The following is a 24,757-nucleotide window of genomic DNA, read 5'->3' as shown; positions in this document are numbered from 1 at the left end:
GCAATGATGACAATTTACGTATAGACGTAAGTAAATATCATTCCATATGATTGACACATTGGGTCTAGGACTACATCATTTAACCAAGGGCAGGTGATTGCATCCAGAGTGACTTTATTGTTTTTTATCCCTGGATATTGTTATATGTGTTCTGTGTAATGAGTTTGTGTATCCTGTTTTGAAGACTTAACAATAACGTATTAATTAGAGCAGGTGAGAATAGCTTTAAATGTACCTCTATAGAAATACTTTTTAATAAAGATATGCAGTGGTTGAGGGGATAAACGCTTGACGGTCGAACCGAAGGTCTTGGCTTTGAATCCTGGAGGAAGTAAGAAAGCTAATATGTAGCTTTACCTTCCGGGTTAATGGTAGCTGATCGTTAAGCAAAAAAAAATAAATAAAATAATTAAAGGTATCGATTACGGTCGTTAACCAGATGACTAGTAATCAATTAAACCGATGTAGACGTTTAGTAACATTTTAGATAAATATAATTTGTATTCCAATACAGATAGATTCCGCTTGAGATTAAATTAAACAAACTGATGTTAAAACAAATGTATAACTCACTAGATAAAAACACGTCTTTACTCTCTCGCTTCGTTGGGTCGTCTCCCGTTCTTAGCATGGATTATGACAGAGCCGCTTATCTTGCATCATTCCACAAGACTACCTTTAAATACTCACTTTCTTCAGCATCACTTTGAAAACACACAGTAAAACAATGGGTTCATTGTGCAGACCGAACCTCGTTAGCCTTTGGTCACAAAAAAAAAATGAATTTCACATCATCCATCTCTTTTGGCTGCCTTGAACTGTGATGGGAACATTTGTTGCTCTCTTGAGTTTCTAGAGTGTTTAAAAGAGCCGTGGCTAACGAAGTGCTAATAGAAAGCATCTCTCAAGTAGACACTGCACAGAGAAGAAATATTACAGGATATTTTCTCTAGGAACTATCAATAGGATAGGACAGGATAGTGTACTCAAATCATTCTTAAGTTTATACCAGTGATTCCCAAAGTGGTCTATATAGACTCCCCCAGGCGTCTACGAAGACTTTCAAGGGATCTTCGAAAGGGGTCTATGAGATGTCCACAAGGGTCTACAATAATGTTTTTTTTTTTCGACCTGTAATGACTTTTAATTTTCAGATCCCATTAATGTAGATCATACTCTAATATATGGTTTGTACCTTAGTTAATACTTTAAATATTTATCCTGCTAATCAAACGAAAAATTTTTGTATTTAATTTTAATACTGATTCAAATAGCTTAATTTTGTCTGCATATAGCTAATGTTTAACAAAAAGAAATATAGACTGTACAGCGTTGGTTATTTAAAATTGGGATTCATTCCTTCCTTGTCAAACAAGCGGTTTTCTTAGTGACTTTTTATAACGATATGAAACTAATTACGCTGGAGGATCATTTGAGGCGATGTCCCCCCTGATCAAAAGATAAAGGTTTAAACAACTTTCGAACTTTCAAAGATAAAGTTCAGAATAGACCCACAAAATCTCTCTTCAACATCATGTAGAGAAGACGGTGGTTTGTGAGCGTCTTACAAGATCTCTTTATTTATAGCCAAATATGGGAAACTCTAAAGATAAAACATTGATTTTACCAGCCGTTGAAATAGTTTTAAAAGCTATTTATTTTACACAAACCTACATCTGTTATTATGAATCTTTAAGCAACAATTCAATTTAAAGGCAAATATGTGGTATTAGTTATAACATTAAAAGCTTCTTATACTTATGTAACTCTTTGCAAACGACATATACAGTTTGGTATAAGTGGGCTCGCAGGTTCTGACAGGGTGTAGCGCTGTGTGATGCGAACTTCTTAAGTGTCGCCAATGTTTGGGTATAGGTGCAAGGCAGCAGAGGTTTAAATTCAGTTTTCCTCTTCCTAGGTGTGTAGCAAGCGAAGGCTAATGAGTCCCTCCTGCCCAAAGCTTGCTGGTTAACTCTTTCTCTCCGCAATTATTTACCACATTCTGATGGAATCAACGCTTGCATTCTCGGTTAGGAGAGAAAGAGTTAAGGCGCAAGGAGCGACCTAAAAAAAGACACGAAATTCAAAATTCCAGTCTTCAACGTAATTAGAATCCGTGATGCTTCGGTTTGAAAGCCGACCGTTTTACCACCTAGCGACCACACTGCCTACCAAACTTATTTCAACTCTTAAACTGTTTAATATTAGCTCATTTCAACTCTTAGCACGTCTCACCACAGCTCATTTTAACTCTTACACTGTTTAATGTCAGTTCATTTCAACTCTTAGCATTTCTCACCTCAGCTCATTTTAACTCTTAAACTGTTTATTGTCAGCTCATTTCAACTCTTAGCATGTCTCACCTCAGCTCATTTTAACTCTTAAACCTCAGCTCATTTTAACTCTTACACTGTTTAATGTCAGTTCATTTCAACTCTTAGCATTTCTCACCTCAGCTCATTTTAACTCTTAAACTGTTTATTGTCAGCTCATTTCAACTCTTAGCATGTCTCACCACAGTCCATTTTAACTCTTACACCGTTTAATGTCAGCTCATTTCAACTCGTTTCAGACTAAAGTTATGATCCCTAACTTGACTGACTTTGAGAAGTTCTGTGGCGACTCACCTTTCTGGGTTTGTACAATTCACACCATTGGTCACATAGTAGTTTTAATGTACTTTTTACAGAATACGTAATTGTTTTGTCGACAAGCTTACGACAATTTGTTTATTAAATATTTTGTCATGTAGTTCTCTGAATATATTTAACATATGCTATGTTTCGACCTTGACCTTAACGTAAACACTAATTTTAACCCCTCCCCCCCCCCCCCCCCAACGTCCAAGCGGCCCTGACCATATCATAGCGTTTGGTTGGACACCTACGTCGATGTTTTTGCCAACTATTTATGGAGATCAAAGTTATCTGTTTTTTATTATTTATTTACTTTTTTATTCAGTAGAAGAGAGATGACATTGCCAAAAACACAAAAGACAAAAGTTGTAAGTTCCATGTTTTCACAACAATCAAAGTTAACAGCTGTGACGAGATGTTTAATTTGTTAATTATTGGCTTGTTTGTTTAAGTCTAGGGGAAATCTCATTATTTTTATCCCGCTCACATATAAGATTTTGTACAGGCACACCGCAACTAACAGTAAGAACAGACCAATATTATAAATTCATAAATAGAATAATTTAATAAATGAAAGTTTACAAAAGATAAATGATCAAGTAAAATTATAATTAAGAAATGAAATGAAGGTGCTAATCTCTAACATAACTGTTCATCATGGATTGCTAATTATTGAGTGATTGGAAGAGAAGAGTGTTCCTATGCCTTGACTACTTATATTCTTAGCTGCTAGCCCGTGGGTCGTCTTCTGGCGGTCGTAGGACTGGCACTCAGAAGGATGAGTCATCCGGCTCTGTCTAAGGACGTCGGCTCGGGATTTTCTCTATGCTGTAGGTAAGCTGGCTCTAGGCCACTCTAGGGTGAGGCCGCTGCCTGTAGAGAGGGTTGGTGTTGCAGACTAAGTTGTAGTGGGACGATCTCTCAGCTGTGATCTCTAGCTCGTAGAGAGCCGTACTAACTCAACACCAGTTTATCTTCAGCTGCGAAGAGAAGCTAGTTAATGTTTTTCGTGGAGATTCGTCCCGTGAGAAACAGTGCGAGGGGAGATAAATCCTAAAAGAAATTAGTTATGGTTGGACAAGAAAATAATTGTTTTTAAGTTAAAATTTAAGTTTCCCACGGTTTTCTTGGGAAAAAACTCAAATGAATTTTTGTATGCAAGTTTCGTATCGTCACAACAGCGTCTAGAAATTGTTCCAACTTGACGATCTTTGGGTTGTCTATTGTCTTCTGTTGTAGACACATGTAGGTACACGAACGAAGTCCTTGGTATTGGGATTCTTTCTAAAGGAACTGTCTTTAGTTTCTACGGAAGCCCAAAGGTTCCAAGAAACATTAATGTTTTTGTTGGTTTACGAGCTTACAAGCATGAATTCGGATTGTAACTGTCTTATATGTACAACCAAGTGTACTTAGACCTGGGCTAATCAACGCAGAAAATGTTCCTGTACATCACTCAGTCATTATCACGTTGTGTATTAGTCATGTGTCCCGCGCCCACTGTATACAGGCTGAAAGGCCCAAAGAAAATTTATTACTATGACCGCTTTTTCCAAATCACTAGTAGAGAAACCACAAGTGGACAGACCGGTACCGGTTTCCAGATGTTAACTTGTCGTCAACCCAGGACTGAGGCTAAACAGCATTGCATTGAGCTCATGAGGCACTTAGAGGACTAGATTTAATCTAAGTTGATTATGCTTTCTAGTCTGCGATAATTTTTTTCCCCAATGAAGTCCCGTGGCAACTAATCTCCACTTGTTGACACCGATAGGTCCTGGAGTTCTGTTAGAATCACCACGGACTGCAAAGATAAAATATAGTATCTGTATTTTTTTGGGCCCTCCATTCAATTTTGTGGGCTACTATGATTACCAATTACCGCGAAGATAATAAAAAAAAGAATTACGGAGAAGTCTGTTTATCAATTTAATTTCAGTTTTCTTTTTAGTTTACATGACTCTGAATTTTCCAATATTCGCACACTTCTTTATAAATTAATTCATATTCGAGTAAATATGTCCAGCACAATACATACTGTTGTATTGTCAACCTGACTGACGACACTATATCACGGAATACAGCGATGGATTACTGTTATTATTACCTTGTCAATATTCATATGTATTCAATGAACTGACATTTATGAAGATTTAGTTGAGTGTGAACCTCACCCAGCAGTTGTAATTGTATAAGATAATATAAGATAAACTAACTTTAATTGATCCAATCAAGTGGAAGTTCGGTTTGACTACAATTGACAACCCATTGATTTAATTCATTTTGTAAAAGGCCAATCTCTCATTCAAGGCCACAAGGAAGAAACTTTGCCCTTTGGTTAAATGTCTGTAGGTCTTTTATAGGATGGATATTTCCTATCACTTCCACAATAAGTAACACTGCTTATAAATTGTTTTAAGCTATATTCGACTTATATGCAGACTTAATTCATTCCTTCTCCTTTAAAACAAAAGTCAACATTATATTTTTAATGAAAGTAGCGAGGATATAGTGAGTCAAAGTTTGGCCTGAACTGTGAAAAAAAAAAAGCTTATATTAAATGTAATTATATCAATTAGTTTGGATCAGTCGTGTAATTAAGTTTGTAATAGTTCTAAACTAACAACAATAAATCTGTGGGATTACAAATACTTTTAGCAATCGTTTTTGTTTAGCGCTATTTCATCTTATCTTATCTTATGTTATATAATACAGACGTTACTTCAAAAAAGAAGATGATTACGTCCTACGCGTCATGCATTTAGTCATGCATATTAACCAATGACTTAAATTCTGCCAAGTCACTGGTTTTCCTGGCTAGCTCAGGCAACCCATTCCATGCTCTAATAGCACTAGGGAAGAAGGAGTATTTGTACAAATTTGTCCTAGCATATGGGACGAGGAATGTGCCTTTATCTTTGTGTCTTTCAGAGTATTTTATTAAATTTTGTTTTTGTATTTGAAGATTATGGTTCAGTGTTTTATGTATTATTGCTACTTTACTTTTTAGCCTTCTGTCCTTCTGTCATGCGTTAACTCTCTCTCTCCTAACTGACGATACCAGCGTTGATTCCACCAGAATGTGGTAAATAATTACGTAGAGAAAGAGTTAAGCTTTCTCACTGCGCTATGACCCAATCACTTATCTGGACTAGTTGACAAAACCGAAGTGGGAGGGATATCTGGGTAAAAATATTTTGCTGAAATTAGTTTTTAATAATAATTAAAAAATGGGAACGACTTAAATTTCGAACTATTGGCTCACGCCTTCGTGGGCCGACGTGCTAACCACTTTGCTAGCGAGGTACTTATGACAGGAGAAGATTGTATAGTTATATGTTGTTTGTTTCAATTTAGAGAGGCGACTTATAAAGGGGACTAATTCAGCTTATACCACCAGTACACCACTTCAGTCAAGTACAATTTCTTTCCTTGTTCGAGATACCTAACAAATAATTAATTGCCAATAATTAATTGGTCTATTTTTTTTTTATTTAAAAGGTGAAAGAAATAATTGTGCAAAATTTCAGCATGATCCGAGATTGGCTGTCGGAGAAATAACGTGTACACACTTTTTACCAGACAGACAGACAGAGTGAATTGATATAAGCTTTGTAATAAATGTAAGTAAGTATCTGCCCTAAAATCGCAAGGCCTGTACTCTACTTTTTATGACCTTAGAGATCTTTGTTATACATCTTCAGATGTTATAGACACAGGATGTTATAGATCTTCGGATGTTATAGACAAAATGATTTTTATAAATATTAGGATGTTATAGACATTGGATGTTATAAATCTAGATGTTATACACACTGGATGTTATAGACATTGTATGTTATAGACATTGGATGTTATAGACATCTTATGTTATAGACACTGGTTGTTATAGATCTGGATGTTATAGACATTGGATGTTATAGACATCTTATGTTATAGACACTGGTTGTTATAGATCTGGATGTTATAGACATTTGATGTTATAGACATCTTATGTTATAGACATTGGATGTTATAGACATCTTATGTTATAGACACTGGTTGTTATAGATCTGGATGTTATAGACATTGGATGTTATAGACATCTTATGTTATAGACACTGGTTGTTATAGACATTGGATGTTATAGACATTGGATGTTATAGACATCTTATGTTATAGACACTGGTTGTTATAGATCTGGATGTTATAGACATTGGATGTTATAGACATTGGATGTTATAGACATTGGATGTTATAGACATCTTATGTTATAGACACTGGTTGTTATAGACATTGGATGTTATAGACATTGGATGTTATAGACATTGGATGTTATAGACATCTTATGTTATAGACACTGGTTGTTATAGATCTGGATGTTATAAACATTGGATGTTATAGACTCAAGAACTGCTATACACTATCATGATGTTAAAGACTCCTAAGCTGTTATAGAGAGTTTCACTTGAAAAAAATAAAGCACTCTTTACAAATTATTTCCCTTCGCAGAATGAATCTCTCCTCTTCGACGACACCTACCCACATTTCACAGAATGTTTCCGTCACGTGGCCATCACCTGGATACCCTGCTTGCTGTTCATCGCTGCGACGCCCCTGTACCTGATTTACCTCCTCAGATACGACGAGTATCCACCTCTGAAGCTGTCCGGCTTGCATGTTTTAAAGATGGTAAGTTGACCTAAGTGGACCTTAGATGAGACCTGAGCAGACCATGGTGATCCTCTTTGGGATTTTACAAAAATAGAAAATTGTGTTTGTAAAAATGTTTGACATGTTTCGGATGTTCCTTCAGAGTTTACTTCCTAGTCCAAACCTCCCGCAGGACGACGGGGGATGGGAGCGGGCAGGGTTTGAACCCGGGACCATCGATAAATCCAAACGACAGTCCAGCGCGCAAACCGCACGACTAGTCAGCCATCCATAAAATTGTACACTCACACACACATACATATATTGTCGAATCAAGTAAAAAATTAGCATAATTATTCATACTCGATGTTAGTATACATATCAATCCAAAAATTAACCAATTAGTCAATCTATTAGTACTAATTATTTAGTTTTGTTGGAAATAGCAGAAAGGGAGTTAAGTCCCTGCCATTTTCATATAAATGGCAGCAATTAGCAGTTCTTTCCCATAGATATTTTTAAAAAATAATATTTTTTATTTTGCTTGTTATGATTTAATTGATGAGCTCATTTGTCAGTATTGCTGAAAAAGACTGCTTATAAATAAAAGAAGTTCCCAACAATGCTTACAATCCATTTGCATGAGATTTGAGATTCTTGAACAAGAGTTCCTTAAAAACAACTTAGTCAATTTAATCTCGCGAAAATGAGAGAAATCTTTTTTTTTTTTAGAGCTAGCTCATTGGCAGCAAAAGTTGTTTGAAATCTTTAAGCTGGTCCCAGATATCGTCTATAAGTAGATTTTTTGTTCTTACATTTCTTTATTTTCATGAGACAGATTTCAGGTCGTAAAAGAAATTTGAATTTTTACATAGAGAGAGAGAGCAATTTGTTTTACAATATTTATAACTTGACGGATTTAAATTTTCACTGGGGCTGTAGTTGGCCCGCGGGTCGTAGTTGGTCAACCACTGACAAAAGCCATGTTGATGGTGTATCTAAAATTTCAATACCTTTGATTTCAGTTATGCTCCGTCGTGTTACTGGCTATCTCTGTGTCCATTCTGATTGTCAAAGGTACAGCTGATGACCAGAGTTCCATTCCCGATGTGCTGTATGTCTCTGAAGGGCTGAAGGCGGCATGCTTTGTAAGTAGACAGAATAGATCTACGTGTCTAGCTTAGACTATCTATCTATCTATCTATCTATCTATCTATCTATCTATCTATCTATCTATATCTATCTATCTATCTATCTATCTATCTATCTATCTATCTGTCCGTCTGTCTGTCAGTCTTTATTCTGTGCTCCATGACTTTGTCCTCTTTTGTTAATTTTTTGCTTTGTTTCAATTCTCAAATGTCTTTATCTTTTATCTCTTTCGATCACTTCTTAATCTTTTCTGTTAATTGAATCTCTTTCTCATTATAACCCACATTCTGTCTTTACAGTCTATGGCCTGTTCTATTCGTGGATTGTTTTCTTTGCAAAATGATTACCTCCCTTTCTGATTTTACAAAGTATCACACAATGGTCGTATTTAATAAAATATCAGGTGACCGAGCCTCGCTCGGATGAATAATTTGTGAAGGAAGGATATATACCCGAAGTCATTTTGGGAATATTGTTGTAATTACGAAAATGAACGATGGGTAAAGCTTTTTCGTTCTGTCAGTTCTCAATGTAATAGTACATGGCGATTTGAATAGAAAGTCCCCCCAACAGTAGGCCTATAGAAAACCACAGCTCACGTCTTAACGTTTTACATTGCTTCTTTCGCGTAAAACTATTGGGCTATTGTTGTAATTACGAAAATGAACGATCAGATAAAGACTACTAATCTGAAGAGTTGCTTTAGTGTTCTGTTAGTTCTAAATGTAATTGCACATGGCGATTAAATATAAAGTCTCTTAAGTCCTCCTATAGTCTAGACCAACCACATCTCACATCCGTCTTATAGTTTTACAATCCATCTTTTGCGTAAAACTATTGTAGGCCTACTATTATTGGCTTGGAAGAAAGTCTTTGCAGTGTTACTTCTCAGATGGTTACGTTCAGACATTTAATTATGGAATTAGTATACATTCATTATGGCTTTAGTACGAAACATCAAGTGGCGCAAATCTCTACGTTATAGGGTAAAATAGGCACTTTGTGACAAAGTAAAATGGCAAATTTTTTCTTAATAGGCTTAAATCATTGCATTAGTTTTCTAAAGAAACGTTTCCGTGGGGCACCTCTGTTACGCCGAAAAATATGTTCGTCCCCCATACGGGATACGTGCCCTGCCCAGCCTGACTGTGGGACTATAAGAAGTTCGCAAGTAAGGCGCAGAGAAGCTGTGTTATGACCATTTCCTTTGTTTTGGTACAGGACAGTAGACACCGAAGCATGAACACATGGTAATAATTCACCAGCAAAATAATAATAATAATAAGGCTTGTCTTCGAGTCCGAAAATTAATGAGGATTGCAGCTGTGACCTACATATTTTGCCACATACAGGGCAAGCATAACCATTGTCCGCGTTGATCGATTAAGATTTTCTTTTAGCGTCTGCGTCTGTCCTCGGCAGCAGATTTTATTTTGGTCTCAAATGTGTATCCGCGTCCTTTGTATAGATGGAATTCTTTAAGTCCGACAGTTACGCTGGACAGAGCAGTATCCTGTATGGGAGACGAATCTCAGACGAACGCATGCCAAAGGCAGTCTTTTTTGGTGAGCTAAAAAGTGGTCGACGTAACACCGTAACGCTTAAAAGACCAGTTTAGGCGCCAACTTGCCTTAGCTGACATAGAAGAGAGCACCTGGTTGCATGCGGCTTTAGGACGAGACAGCTGGAGGTCACCAGCAAAATAAACAACAATGTAAAAGGTATCTACACCACTCTACGCAATTAAAGAGTAAACAATTTATTAAGCACTTAAAACACAATAACTAATCATACATCGGCACATTTAATTTCATTACTTTTCTTTCATAGTTCTATAATAAATCAATCTACAGTAAGATGGTGCGCAAATGTTTAATTAGGTCTAATGGTTCTTTAAAACTTGTTCTTGTTTGCAAAGAAATATTTTAGTGTACTGCGATAAGCCTAGTTACGTAAGCAGCGTTTTTCCCGTTTACGTCATGGAAAATTTTCATTCATAAAACATTCTAGCCAAAATTAATTTTTCGATAATGAGGCATTTTCAAACCGATATAACGGTCGACCTCGAGTTTTCCCGATGTGGCCAATGAGTTGAGAATTTTTTTCTCACTATTATGCACATACCGTGAACTTTTAAAAAAAATCGTTAGAGCCGTTTTCGAAATAAAATTTATATATATATATAAATATAAATATATATACATACATACATACATACATACAAGAATTGCTCCCTTAAGAGTATAGGATTAACTAGTGGTCTTGTTAGCTAGTATACTATGTAGTGCTTATTAATGAATACATTAAATACAGACCCTTAGTGCTTTATGAAGCACTACAATATCGTATAGTGTACAAAAGTTCTTTATAATACCGTATGGTGTACAAAAGTACTTTATAATATCGTATAGTGTACAAAAGTACTTTATAATACCGTATAGTGTACAAAAAGTACTTTATAATATCGTATAGTGTACAAAAGTACTTTATAATACCGTATAGTGTACAAAAAGTACTTTATAATATCGTATAGTGTACAAAAGTACTTTATAATATCGTATAGTATACAAAAGTACTTTATAATATCGTATAGTATATTAAAGTACTTTATAATATCGCATAGTATACAAAAGTACTTTGCTATTGCTAACACATTACATAATGGTCATTGTTGATAAATGAGACTGTGGACATTTCAATGTACTAATCTATACCTATTTCTTGGTCCAGCTGATATCGTTGATATTGATACGCCTGGAACACCGGAAGGGAGTGACCACATCGCCAGTGTTATGGACTTACTGGACAATCATGCTGATTGTAGCCATTGTGCCATTCTATAGCTACATCATTGAACACGTGAGTAGACTTGTCATTGACATCGCTAGTGACATCTGTATGACATCTTTCATGAAAGCTAAATGAGCAAGAGAGAAAGGAAAAGATAGAAAGAAAGAGATAGTGAGAGAGAAAGAGAGAAAGAGAAAGAGAGAAAGAGAGAAAGAGAGAGAGGAAGGGAGAGAGGAGAGAAATTTAAAAGAGGATGAGAGACATCTTTTAATAAAGACTTTAGTTAAAGAGAGAGAGTCAGAAGAGAAAAGAAAGGGAAGCGAGAGAGAGAGAGAACAAAAGGGGCGAAAAATCTCAACAGGGATGTGCATGGTAGGAATAAAACAATTTAATTGAATCTAGCCAGTTCAGTGTTTGGTTTGGGGGGGGGGGAGTACTTTTTCTGTCTTTTTTGGCGCTTGCTGTGCGGCATAATGCCTCAATGCTTTTATAAATATATTATGTTTACACAGACATGTTCGTCCTTTATGTCAATTCCATTATTCTTACGCATCAAAAAGTAGATCCTTGCTCTTACACGCATGTACACGTAGTGTGATCTATGATTGGTAATAGCATTTGTAGATACTATTTATACCTAATCAACAGTGTGGGGAGGCGTCCTTCGGTGTCAATGTTTTAAATTCTTAATGTAGAATTTGAACTAAACACGAACAAGCTTCTGTTTATCTGAATATAAATAACTCAATACAACATTTATGTATAAATATCGCAGATTGCACTTGAAGGTAGATAGATGTGTGTAGAAATAGAAAAGAAATAATTTAACCAAAATACAACTTTCTAAGAAATGCAACTCTTTTATGTCTCACGTCCCTTGCTAGTCTCCCCTCTCTTCAGCTTTCACACCAGTATTTATTGACGTAAATTACGACAGACCAGCTCACTGTTACATCAGCAACTCTCCAGCCTACATAACCAAAAACATCTGCCCTCCTTTCCTCATACACCAGAAACACGCATATACATTCCATAACAGACATCTTATCTTATCTTATCTTATATAATACAGACGTTTCTTCAAAAAGAAAATAATCACGTCCTACGCGTCATGCATTTAGTCATACTTGTTAACCAATGACTTGAATTTTGCCAAGTCACTGGTTTTCCTGGCCGTCTCAGGCAACCCATTCCATGCTCTAATAGCACTAGGGAAGAAAGAGCATTTGTACAAATTTACCCTAGCATATGGGACGAGGAATATACCTTTATCTTTGTGTCTTTCAGAGTATTTTATTAAATTTTGTTTTTGTATTTGAAGATTATGGTTCAGTGTTTTATGTATGATTGCTACTTTACTTTGAAGTCTTCTATCCTGAAGGCTTTCTAAATTTAGTGATTCTACTAAAGGTGTTACTCTAGTCAAATGTAAAAAAAGCTATGTCTGTTTAAGACACTCTTTCTTTGACCTTGCCCTTATCGGTTTCAGCTCCACGAAACGGATGAGTTCAGTTTTATCATCTTCTACGTCTACTTCGGGGTTCTCACGCTGCAAGTCATCTTGACATCCGTGGTAGAGAAAAGGTCTGGAAACTACCTTGACCTTTCACAGAACACAGTAAGTAGATCACATTGAACTGTCAGAGAGCACAGTAAGTAGGGCACCATGACATCGATCAAAATATACAAGACAGACCTTTGAAAATCCAACAAGATTTTAAACTGAAATGAAATGATCATTGCTTTGCCTGTATTGTCTTCGTTTGTTAGAAGATTCTATAAAAAACAGTAATGAAATCACTAGATCGCTTCTAGTTTTTCGATTCCTCATAGGAATTAAAGAAAATTACAAGAAAAATAATTAAGCGTTATATTTTGTCATTTTGTATCGTTAAAATAACAATTAAAGTCTGGTAGAAAGCATTTCTAAATTTTAATTGCTTTTTTTCCTTTAGAATCCAAGTCCAGAAGTGAATGCATCATTTCCAAACCAGCTCTCCTTCGGCTGGCTTAACAGGTCTGTAATTTGTTTTGTTAATGTGTCCATAGTCTTAGTTGGTGGTGTCCCCTGACTTGTCATGGATACTGTCTCTTGTCTCGTAAGTGTAGAGCCTCACGGTATAAGACTGTAAGAACTTCAGACTGCTACACCCTAGTCCAGGGGTCGGCAACCTGCGGCTAGCGAGCCACATGCGGCTCTTTGGATGTTAAGCTGCGGCTCTTTAGTCCCATGCGCAAATATTAATTATTTTATTAAAAAAAAACTTTAAAAATGTTCTGATTCGATTTGAACTCATAGCCACTTGTACTCGCTTTTCAGCGCACCCCTCTCCATGTCTTGAAATGTAACACATTTGCAGGTGGAAGATATTCAATTTTCTTCTGCCTTATCCCTTAATATAGATGAGTCTTAAGACATAAAAGACACAGCGCAAGTTGGCCTTTTTATCAGGTATATGTCTTCAAAGTTCCAAAAGAAGAACTTCTAGGATTGCTACTGCTCTCGTGACAAACCAGAGGAAAAGATAGAGCTAAGGTCGTGCGACAATACATTGAAGACAATAAAATCGATATAAATAAATCGTTTCAATAGCAACTGATGGAGCCAGAAGTATGACAGGAAAATTAAAGGGGCAACTACGATTCTTTGGCGCAAAATTAAATCATGAAATTTTTACGTTTCACTGCATACTAGACCAAGTAGCACTTTGTGTCCAAACATTTCTGGACGAAATAGTTGAGGTCATGAATTTGTTAATCAAGATTTCTAACAGCCTCTAGTTAAAAGCACTCTACCAGACGTCAGTTTAAAAAATTCTTAACGAAATGTTCGGAAGAAAAAAAAATCTTGTGGCTCTTTAGAAACGTTGAAATTTGGTAAATTGTAATTTTTGGCTCTTCCGACTCAAAAGGTTGCCGACCCCTGCCCTGCAGGATGGCAGGATTTGAGCTCAAGACCAGTGTTACAACTGTCTGAAGCACCTACCGCTAGACCAGGGGGAACCACATTGTTGTGGATCGAGTCCATATTTGTACAAAGCATCTATCATGCCACTCAGTGCAGTTACAGTACCCGTTCCTTTTCCCACTTTCTGTTCTCGGATGAAATTGAAACTTTAAAAAATTAGTCATTATCCCTAACAAAGCATGAATCAGCGAAGAAAAAAAAACAAACCAATTAATTTATTAATAATTTGTATTTAATTAATATTTTTGATATTTATTAAGGGAAATAAATCTTTTGGTACTGATAAATTTGGCTATAAATGTACAGTTCTTCCCCTTAGACCATCCTTTTTTTTTTTTTTTTCTTTTAATAAAAGTTTTTCTTGTTTCATGTTTTGTTTGTTTTATTTCTATGCTTTGTGTTAAAGGTCATTGTGTAATTGTAAAGTCCTTCGTCTCACTGTTACTGTTAGGCAGCAATAGATGTGATAGTCCTTGTATGTTTTAGTAAAGAATGCTAATTTTTACGTCTGCTGGTACACAGTCTAATCATCCGAGGATACAAGAAGACTCTGGCAGAAGAGGACATCTACGACCTGGCACCGGAAGACACTTGTTCCGTTGTTATCCCGCCGTTTGAGAAGGCCTGGGAAGCAGAGCAAGCGAGAGTAGAGGCCTTCAACAAGAAAATAAGGTGTCTAATACATCTTTGTTTAACTAGATTGTTTTTTTTTTTTTTTTTCGTATTTTTAGCTAGAAACGGTAAAAATGAACACATAGGAGGATCATTGGTTCGGGTAATTGTCCACCATTGATCTCTGATTTAAAAAAAAAAACAAAGCTTATATCAACTCACTCTGCCTGTCTGTTTGTCTGTCAGGTAGAAGTTTTGTACACGTTATTTCTCTCATATCCAAGTTGAAATTTTGCGCAATCATTTCTTGTACCTGACGAAACAAATATCAATAAAAACATTTTTGTTAATTAACACTTGGTAATTAATACTTATTTTGTATGGTATAAAACAAGGGAAAGAAATCGAACTTGAGAGATGTGGTATAAGTTGAATTAGTCCCCTTAAGGAAGCTTGAGCCCTGAGAATGGATTCTAGCCGTCCCATCTTTTTAATGCAATTAAAAAGCGATCACAGTAACATGCACCCTTCTTTCCCACCTCCCACCATTCTTTTCCCAACTGGCCCAGACAAGTGATAGGATCATAGCGCACTGAGAAAGCTAAAAGCATGAAATAGCACTAAACAAAAATAATGGACCTCATTCGCCAATCGTAAACAAACAACATTTAGCCAGGTGATAATATTGATAAAACAGTGAAAATTACGTATCACGTGACAACCTTTATGGATTGCGTAATTTGTATAAAAGAGATAGAGAACCACGTGGCAAAATGTTGTTTGTTTACGATTGGTGAATGAGGTCCATTGGTAGAAATATTTATAATCGCACAGATTTTTTATTGTTAGTCTAGATCTATTCCATATTCAATGACATGACTGATTCAAAGCAATTGATACAATTTAACACTTTCTCTCCTAACTGACGATACCAACATTGATTCCACCAGAATGTGGTAAATAATTACGGAGAGAAAGAGTTAACTTAAATTTTTTAAAAGCATATCTGTTTTTTCTTGTTTCGTACTTTTAGGGTAAAAACAATGAAGGTGTACATACTTGAGAATCTTTGGTTCTGACCATTACCCACCATTCAGCTCTGATTTATTTCTATTATATGTGTTCTTTTAAGAGTTATATGCTTAGTATATGGATGTCATTGTTTGTACAATGATTTATGTCAAGATTTATAGTAAAGTCCTTGTAGGATATTTAATCTGAGCTCTTTAGTGATCCCTCGTTTTTTTCTCGGGGATGCGTTCCAGGACCATACGCGAAAAACGAATTTCCTCAAAGAAGAGGCTAAGATAACTTTTTGAAAAACGTAAAAGTAGGTAAAGTTCCCTTTTCAGACCTTGCGGTCTATATGGCAGATGATGGAAAGTCATCTGTTTCTGTGGCCCACGGTTAACGAGGGTGTCATGTGGCCAGCACAACGAACAACCGCCTTTGCTTTTCCCCAATTAATGTCAGGTACCCATTAGAGCTGGATTCGAACTCCGGTCCCCGGTTCGGAAGCAAAGAGCTTTACCGCTCAGCCACCGCGTCTCCTTTTAAAAATGTATTTAACGAGTATTTGGACTTTTACCCCCCCCCCCCCCCCCAGCAAGGTTCATAACCCTCCTTTGTATAAAACAGTCATTCTATAATGTTTTAATAATGTAATCACCAGACACCGCAACATTTTCACCCTTCTTTCTGTTTCTGGTGTGTGCCAAAAGCTTGGTTTGATTAAAGAAAAGTAAACCTTCAATAAATGCAGGTCATATATACATGTGAGCTCCATATGACCATAAGATCTTAATAGGAAATACAACTTTACTGCCATTTATTATGCAATGTCTAATAATAACACCCAATGAAATAAGCTGCTACTAACTTGAACATGTTTTTTTTTTTGTTACAGCCCTGATTGGAGGCAACAAGCTCAAAAGTTTAAGCCTACGAAACCAACCAATGAGAAGACTCCACTCATCAAGGAGAAATCTAGCAAAGCAGACGACAAAAAGATGAAAGATGCTCGCGCGCCGAAATCGCCGTTCAAGTCTCCCTCTTTACTTCGTGTTCTGGTGAAAGTCTACGGGCCTGTTATGTTAGCTGCCCAGGTTAGAAATTATGATTTATCTCATGATAAATTTACAGAGGCTCTGATGACGCTATAGTTTTTCAAAAACTGTAAAGTAAAAAAAAAAAGTGAAGTTCCCCTTTAAGACCATGCGGTCTATAGGGCAGATGATGTAAAGGTCTGTTTCTTTGGCCCACGGTTAGCAAAGGTCTCATGTGGCCAGCAAAAGGGCCAACTACCTTTACTTTTCCTCAACCAATGCTGGGTACCCATTAGAGTGGACTCAGAGGCGCCTCAAGAATCCTGAAATACTAGATCCAGACATGATCGATTGAATGTACGAGCTCTTCAACTAGAAAAAAAAAATTAAAATGAAGATATCAATTGTAAATCCCAGTCGTACGGCATGGTATCTCAATATGTTTGGAAAAGATGTTAACTTTTTAATAACTTTGTTTGAAATATCCTCCATCTCTTCTTCTTTTTCTTTATCAATCTCTCTTTTCACTGTTCCTATATTTCTTGCTCTTTCGTATTTCCTCATATACCTTTTCGCTCTCTTACTTTCTCTCTATTTCTCACTCCCTGACTCTCTCTCTAACTCTGCCTCTTCCAAATATTTTCAGATATTTTTTAATTTTGTTTTCAGCCACCGAAATTTCTACCTTCTCGCTGCTTTGACGTGTATTCGTATTTCTCAGTCTTTCTGTGCTCCTCAAGCTTACTGTCAATGCTCTTCTGTTGGGCTTTCTTCAGCTGATAGCTTGGATTTCGGAATTTTCCACATCTCAGCGAGCTTTTCTCTATCTTCTATAAACAAACAAGGGAAATAATGCTGTCCTCAGACTTCTGTCGTATTTTTTCAATGTTATTTGCAATTTGTTTGCGTTTTTTTTTTCTGCAAGAGAGTGACATCTTTTAAATATGAGTTTCTTTATATAAGGGAGATACAAAAATTTAAACCTCCTTTTCAGATTGTGAAAACACTAATGGATTTACTTCCCTTCGCAACACCGAAAATCACAGAGTAAGTGTTATTATTATTATTTTTAGTATTATTATGTTAGAAACGAACGAGTATTCATTCTCTGGCGCTGCCAGGGTCGAGTTTCGTTAAAGAGAAACAAAATTCATCGTAGTCCATTTATCAGTTTCCATTGAGGAATCCTCTGTACCGCCCTCTGACAGGCAACGAGAATGTTCTAGGAATTTTAGGGGCCTCGAAGGTATCTGTGAGGCCAGTTGTTATTATCCCCTTGATTGATATAACATTTTAGATAACTTCCATAAACGCTTAATCTCCAAGCCTAGGTTCCCATATTTTCTTGTTTTTCCAATTCAGTTTTTCTTAAATTATGAGACAGTGGTACGGCTATGTCAATAATGGTAGCGTTTTTTTTTCTTTTTATCTTTATTATTATTAAAAAGTGTCCTAAAATAGCTCTATTTCCCGGACCCAAGTATCTGTGGTAGTTTGGTTGTTCATCAAACTGTAGTCACGAAAGTATCAAATTCAAACTCTGTCAGATTCCATCCCTGGCCGTCTTAAAAAAAGTTTTGAGAAAGGGAATAACTTCATAATTATCTTCATTTATTAACGTCCAAAAGTATAATGAATCGAAACAGAAGACTTTGATTCAACTCTTTGGTTCAATTATTTGATTTAATTCTGATTTAACTCATAGGTTGAACTCTTTGATTTAATAATTTAGTTTTTCAATGAAAAGAGTACCAAAGCTTTAAACCACGCCCCTTTACTCCATTTCTTAATTGAATAATTATATTAAGCTCCTCCCTAAATGATCAATGATGAGCACATAGATGACTGTGAAGTCCTATATTTGCTTTGAAAATTCAAAAGTCAGTCACACTCAGGGCCTAGGTAGGTTGGGTCTGTTACCTGCTTTGCACAAAGTTAATTTTTTTTTAGGCTCTTTGCCTTGTAACCTGAAACATAGACACTGATGGCTACTTACCACGAAAATGCGATCACTGGCTAGTATTTCCCAGTTTTAAGGGAATCTCTTGTGTTGATACATGTGATAACGCCTTCCCTTGCACAGCTCCCCATAAAAGTCGCGGAGGAAGTGTTAATGAACGGTTATTGGATTGTAGTTCCAGACAGTCGACCCAAACCGTTGCTGGCGTATTAATTTCTGAATGCAGAACTTGAATAAGACATAAACACATTTCTTTGTCAACAAAAAAAAATGAAAACAGCTTTTATTGAGAAATATACACAGATTCAACTTTACTGTAGATGTGCGTAGAAATACAGACGTATATTGAACCATTGAAACAAAAGAACAAGTTATTCTGAAATCTACACGTCTTTCTGTCTCTGGTCTCTCGTTCGTCACTACAACCTGAACTCCATTATAAGATATATATATATATATATATATATATATATATATGACCTCTACTACGATGAACTTACTCGTGATTACATCAGATGCTACTTGGCTAATTCGAACTAATCTATCATAATTTTATCCCTGGTTGCAGGGCCGATCCTAACAATTGAGGGGTTCTATGCAAAACGGGTACCCAGTCTGGGTAGGAATAAGCATAATATCAAAATTAAGATTTTGTATTAGAAAATACATTCGTCTTTGCTATAAATTTTTATTAAATGAAAGCCCACATTGTCATTTTTTTATCAGGCGTGGGATTGGCACCTCAAAATGACAATTTTGTCAATTTTTCAGGAGATTTTTATGAGTTTTCATGAGATTTTAATAATTTCAGGAGATTTCCAGGATTTTTTTCGTATATTTTAATTTCAGATTTCCAGGAGGTCCCTGAATATATATAAGGGGGCCGCGGAAACCCTGTTATTATATATAAAGTAGAAAGCCTTACTTCAATAATTTACACCTAGAATTAGCACGGGGCCTATGAAAGTGCGGGGCCCATTGCAGCCGCATAAGTTGCAGTGGCCTAAAGCCGGCCTTGCCTGGTTACATCACAAGCTCGCACACATAATCTGTGACAGGAAGTCGGTTATCAGACATGCAGACGGCATAATAGTAATCGATTACTATCTCGTTTTGTTCTTTTTTTTTTTTTTTTTCCCCAATTTCAACCTTTGACCTTTAACCTCTCACACACACACATATATCTCTATTCAAACAGAGCGCTGCTTAGCTATGTCGCCATGAAAGATGCGGAGCAAGTCTGGAAGGGTTATGTCCTGGCCGGTGGTTACTTTGTCGTCCAGTTTATTGTCTCCCTTGGCTCCAACCAGGCTCTCCTGGCCCTGCGACGCCTGGGCATGAGAGTCAAGGCCGCTCTCATATCCGCTATATATAAAAAGGTAACTCTTTGATAGCACAATGATCTAAGGTGTTATATTCTCATTGTTTATATGCATTGCGTGTGTGTGTGTCAGTGTGTGTGTGTCAGTGTGTGTGTGTGTGTGTGTCAGTGTGTGTGTGTGTGTGTCAGTGTGTGTGTCAGTGTGTGTGTGTCAGTGTGTGTGTGTCAGTGTGTGTGTCAGTGTGTGTATGTCAGTGTGTGTGTGTCAGTGTGTGTGTTTGTCCCTATTTCTCCCTAAGTGCGTCAACCAATCTTTTGGATTTATTAATTTTTACAAGACAACAACCAAGGAGAATGAGAGAGAGAGCAAAACAAAAAAAACACAAAAAAACAACAACAAGGTTACAAAGACAGTTTAAGTGAAAACACAAGCTCAAAAACAGTCCCAGAGTCCACCCAGGCAGATAAAAAGGCAGGTTTCAATATTTTCAGGAATAATATCAGAATGAAATTTTATGAAAGAAAAATGACAGAGAAGAATGGAGAAAGAAGGTTGACAGATCTTGTGTGGTGCCCCAACGGTCCAGCAGGGATAGGTGAAAGTGAAGGTGAAGTTAGATGTGAACCTGGCCTAACTGATGTCTTATAATGATTATCTAACTGACCTAATTGTTTTGAAAAGGGTCAATCTTTTATTCAAATCCTTAAAAAAAACATTTCCGTAAAAAAAAAATAATTCCTTTAGTAAGTGTTTTATTAGTATAGTGCAGAGCTGCAGTTCACGCGATAATATGAAAAATTACTTATTAATTGTTGTTTTAAATTATGTTCCACTTATATGCATACTAAATAGATTTTTTCTCTTAAAAAAAAAGTAAACATTTTTTTGTAAATGTAGTGGTGCTTGCATAAGTGATTTTAAAAATTAGATTTTTCGCTTTCAGAAAAGAAAAAAGTAGCCGTTGCATCAGAACTTTGAATGGTCTAAAATATTATGATGTCTGATTCTTCTATCTTTTATAATTTACGAGATCTAAACGGGACGGACGGCCTACACAAAACTAATAGCGTTTTTTCCCTTTTTTGGGGGCCGCTAAAAACGAGATCTGAGCACAAAGTGTCATTTTTGGTGTTAGTTTGTTTGGTTTAAAAATGTTCCTTCATCTCATCTCTGCCAGTTGTCCCTTCCAGGGCATAGGCCACAAACCAGCTTCCTCCAGGCATCTCGGTTCTGGGCGAGTCTCTCCGACTGTCCCCACGTTCCTTCAGAGTTGAGGATAACTTACGTCCTAGCCATAACTTCCCCTTTTAGACCTTGGGATCTATAGGGCAGATGATGTAAATATCATCTGTTTCTGTGAAAAACGGTTAACGAGTTTGTCATGTGGCCAGCACAACGACCAACTGCGTTTTCCCCAAACTAATATCAGGTTTCCTTTAGAGCTGGGAAGAATCAGAGGCACCCAAGTATTGCGAAACTAAAAATTCCAGTCATCACCAGAATTTAAACCCGGGACCCCCAGTTTAAAAGCCAAGCGCTTTGCCACTCAGCCATCGCGCCTCCTAATAGGCTACAAACATTTTAGAAATTGTTTGGCTAAATTCTCTGCGTTTCAATCTTAAGTTGCTCTGTTTCCTGCATTCATGTTTCAATTGGAGATAACCCACCACAGAGCCAGTGTTCTGACATAGCAGCAACCCGAGTTCATTAATTAGTTAGCTCACCTTTGAAGTAGCTAGAGTTTCGTTTACCAGCCACTTGTTATGCCTGTAATAAGTGACCCTTGACCTTCACCTTTGTGTCCTCAGTCCCTGACCATCACCAACATTAACGACGAGACGACGGCAGGGGAGATAGTCAACCTGATGTCTGTGGACTCTCAGAAGATCGAAGACGTCTTCAACTACATGTACTTCATGGTCTCCACACCTTTTCAGGTAGAGAACAAGTTAGTTTGAGAATCCTTGAACAGCACGTTCTGCTCTTTCTTTGAACAAACAAACAAGCAAAATATAAAAAAAAAATCCTTTTATTTTCAAAGTTTCTCTAAAGGGGAAGAACTCCGCCCTTAAAAACCATATCAATAATGTACAAGTTGTTTCCTTTATGATATCAAACAAAATAATTAATTATCAATAATTAATTGACTAATTGAGTATTGTAGTGAATCGATTCATTTTTTTTTTGTTAGGTACAATAAATAATTGTTTAAAGTATAAAGTTGATCGGAGAATACGTGGGGCAGAAATAGCTTTAACAAATATTTAAGTGGATTAAACCCAACAAATTTAGTTATATGTGTGAACACTGAAGTATTAGTTTCCCTTGCTGGTATTAAAAAAATAATGAATTACTAGTAATAATTGTCTAATTGGTTACTTTTTAAAAATTATTATTATTGACTCTTGTTTATACCAATAAGTAAATGTGCGAAGTTTCAATTTGATACGAAAAAGGGTGTTGGAGAAATAACCTGTACACACTTTTTACCAGACAGACAGACAGGCAGAGTGAGTTGATAAAATCTTTAAAGCAAACTAACACATATAAACAAATAGCAAATAAACAAAAGCAACAGTAACTAAAAATATCGAAAAAATAAACACCAAATATACAAAAATTCTTTTCTCTGAATTCATGAATGACAAAAAATGTTCACACCAACACTTCTACAGATAGTTACACCGACTTATAAGTCGAACTGAATGAATGTCGAACGTTTACTTTGCTGGAGGGTGGTTTCCCCTTCCCCTCCAGTTGTTCATTTCAAGATTTTTACAACAACATTTTGGTCTTCATGTTCATGCATTAAATTGATCTATCTCTTGACACTTCTTTCCAGCTGGGCTTGTCTATCTACATGCTGTACGAGCAGCTCGGGGTGGCCGTGTTTGCTGGACTCGGGGTGATGCTTGCGGCCGTCCCCTTCAACGGAGTCATCGGCTACTTCCTCAGGAACTACCAGATGCAGCAGATGAAGCTGAAGGATAAAAGAATGAAGCTGATGTCCGAAGTCCTAACCGGCATCAAGGTAACTGACTTCTTTTGATTTCATGGGACAGACATTTCTTTGATATACCTATAGGTATAAGGATAATGGCCTCTATTTATGTATGAGAACCGACATCATTTGATAAAATGGGATGTCTATTGACTATTTCTCTCCAACTGTTTGGGAATCAACACAGGTGAGTAGCAAAATGAAGAGGGAGAGAGAGAGTGAAACATAGAGAGGTGAAAGAGAGAGAGAGAGAGAGAGAAAGGTGAAAGAGTGAGAGAGAGAGAGAGAGCGAGAAGGAGAAAGGAGAAAGAGAGAGAAATAGAAAGTTTAAAGAGAAAGAGAAAAATGCAAAAAGATGGAAAGATGAAGGAGAGAGAGAAAGGTGAAAGAGTGAGAGAGAGAGAGAGAGAGAGAGAGCTAGAAGGAGAAAGGAGAAAGAGAGAGAAAGAGAAAGAGAAAAATGCAAAAAGATGGAAAGATGAAGGAGAGAGAGAAAGGTGAAAGAGAGAGAGAGAGAGAGAGAGAGAGAGAGAGAGAGCTAGAAGGAGAAAGGAGAAAGAGAGAGAAAGAGAAAGTTTAAAGAGAAAGAGAAAAATGCAAAAAGATGGAAAGATGAAGGAGAGAGAGAAAGAAGGAGAAAGGACAAAGAGAGAAAAAGGGAAATAGAGAGAGAGAGAGAGAGAGAGAAAGGGAGAAAAATATATGTTTGGGAGAGATGGAAGGGAAAGAGAGGGACAGAAGTAAGTTATCCATTACTTTTTCATCGTACTGTCCCGCACGATTGGTCCATATATATATATATATTTCTATACTTTTATGTGTGACTATGGTTTAGCTGCAATAAGAGTGTCAGAAGATAATATCTTATATCTTTCAACAGTGGCCTTGACACCGTTCCTCCTCAGATCAATTTTTTTTAAAAACAAAATTAAATAGAAAATTTCCAGTTAATAAATTCGGTCTTCTTTATATTACTTTCAAGAAATCTTTACAAAGGACATCGTATGTCCTTCCTATTGCATCATCAGGAAGTCAGGAACTCCCTGGGGGGTCTGTTAATATTACAAGTTCTAGTTTGATGTTTGCGGTCGAAATGTACGTCGCACAACCTATATAGCCAAACCTACTAAGAGCCTCCTCTTTCCCATTGAGACTAAATTTTTCCTCCAATTGCCATTATTCATCAATGGACCACATTCACCAATCGTAAACAAACAATATTTTGCCACGTGGTTCTCTATCTCTTCTATACAAATTACGATCTAATTTTTAATACACAATGGCTATGACGTGACAGTTTTTTTTTTCCTTGTTTTGTCAATATTATCACGTGACTAAATGTTGTTTGTTTACGATTGGTGAATGTGGTCCATTGATGAATAATGGCAATTTGTTCATTCACCAATCGTAAACAAACAAAATTTAGTCACGTGATCATATTGATAAAACAACGAAAAAAAACTGTCACGTGACAGCCACTATGTATTAAAATTAGATCGTAATTTGTATAGAAGAGATAGAGAACCACGTGGCAAAATATTGTTTATTTACGATCGATGAATGAGGTCCTTTGGTATTGAAAATCTTTTTTTTGAAAACATTTGTATAAATATTTCATTCAATGTGTTAGTACCCTTTT

At 36.5% G+C, this 24,757-nt stretch overlaps 1 protein-coding gene across 1 annotated transcript in view; it reads left to right on the top strand.

The window, feature by feature from the left end:
- The window catches only part of LOC106068717 (multidrug resistance-associated protein 1-like), a 70,645-nt gene continuing 45,888 nt past the window's right edge, over positions 1-24,757 (top strand). Inside the window, exons 1-13 of the mRNA XM_056036117.1 lie at positions 1-213; positions 2,573-2,635; positions 7,128-7,307; positions 8,294-8,416; positions 11,151-11,279; positions 12,700-12,828; positions 13,166-13,227; positions 14,701-14,850; positions 16,697-16,895; positions 17,830-17,882; positions 19,994-20,174; positions 21,926-22,054; positions 22,960-23,148. Coding sequence (XP_055892092.1) covers positions 2,582-2,635; positions 7,128-7,307; positions 8,294-8,416; positions 11,151-11,279; positions 12,700-12,828; positions 13,166-13,227; positions 14,701-14,850; positions 16,697-16,895; positions 17,830-17,882; positions 19,994-20,174; positions 21,926-22,054; positions 22,960-23,148 — 1,578 coding nt within the window. The 5' untranslated portion in view covers positions 1-213; positions 2,573-2,581. The remainder of the gene's footprint in view (positions 214-2,572; positions 2,636-7,127; positions 7,308-8,293; positions 8,417-11,150; positions 11,280-12,699; positions 12,829-13,165; positions 13,228-14,700; positions 14,851-16,696; positions 16,896-17,829; positions 17,883-19,993; positions 20,175-21,925; positions 22,055-22,959; positions 23,149-24,757) is intronic.

This window comes from Biomphalaria glabrata, chromosome 7 (assembly GCF_947242115.1).
Source record: "Biomphalaria glabrata chromosome 7, xgBioGlab47.1, whole genome shotgun sequence".
In the NCBI taxonomy this organism is placed as follows: Eukaryota; Metazoa; Mollusca; class Gastropoda; family Planorbidae; genus Biomphalaria; species Biomphalaria glabrata.
The sequence above is the reverse complement of the archived record's forward strand: the minus strand, read 5'-3'. Positions and strand labels throughout refer to the sequence as shown.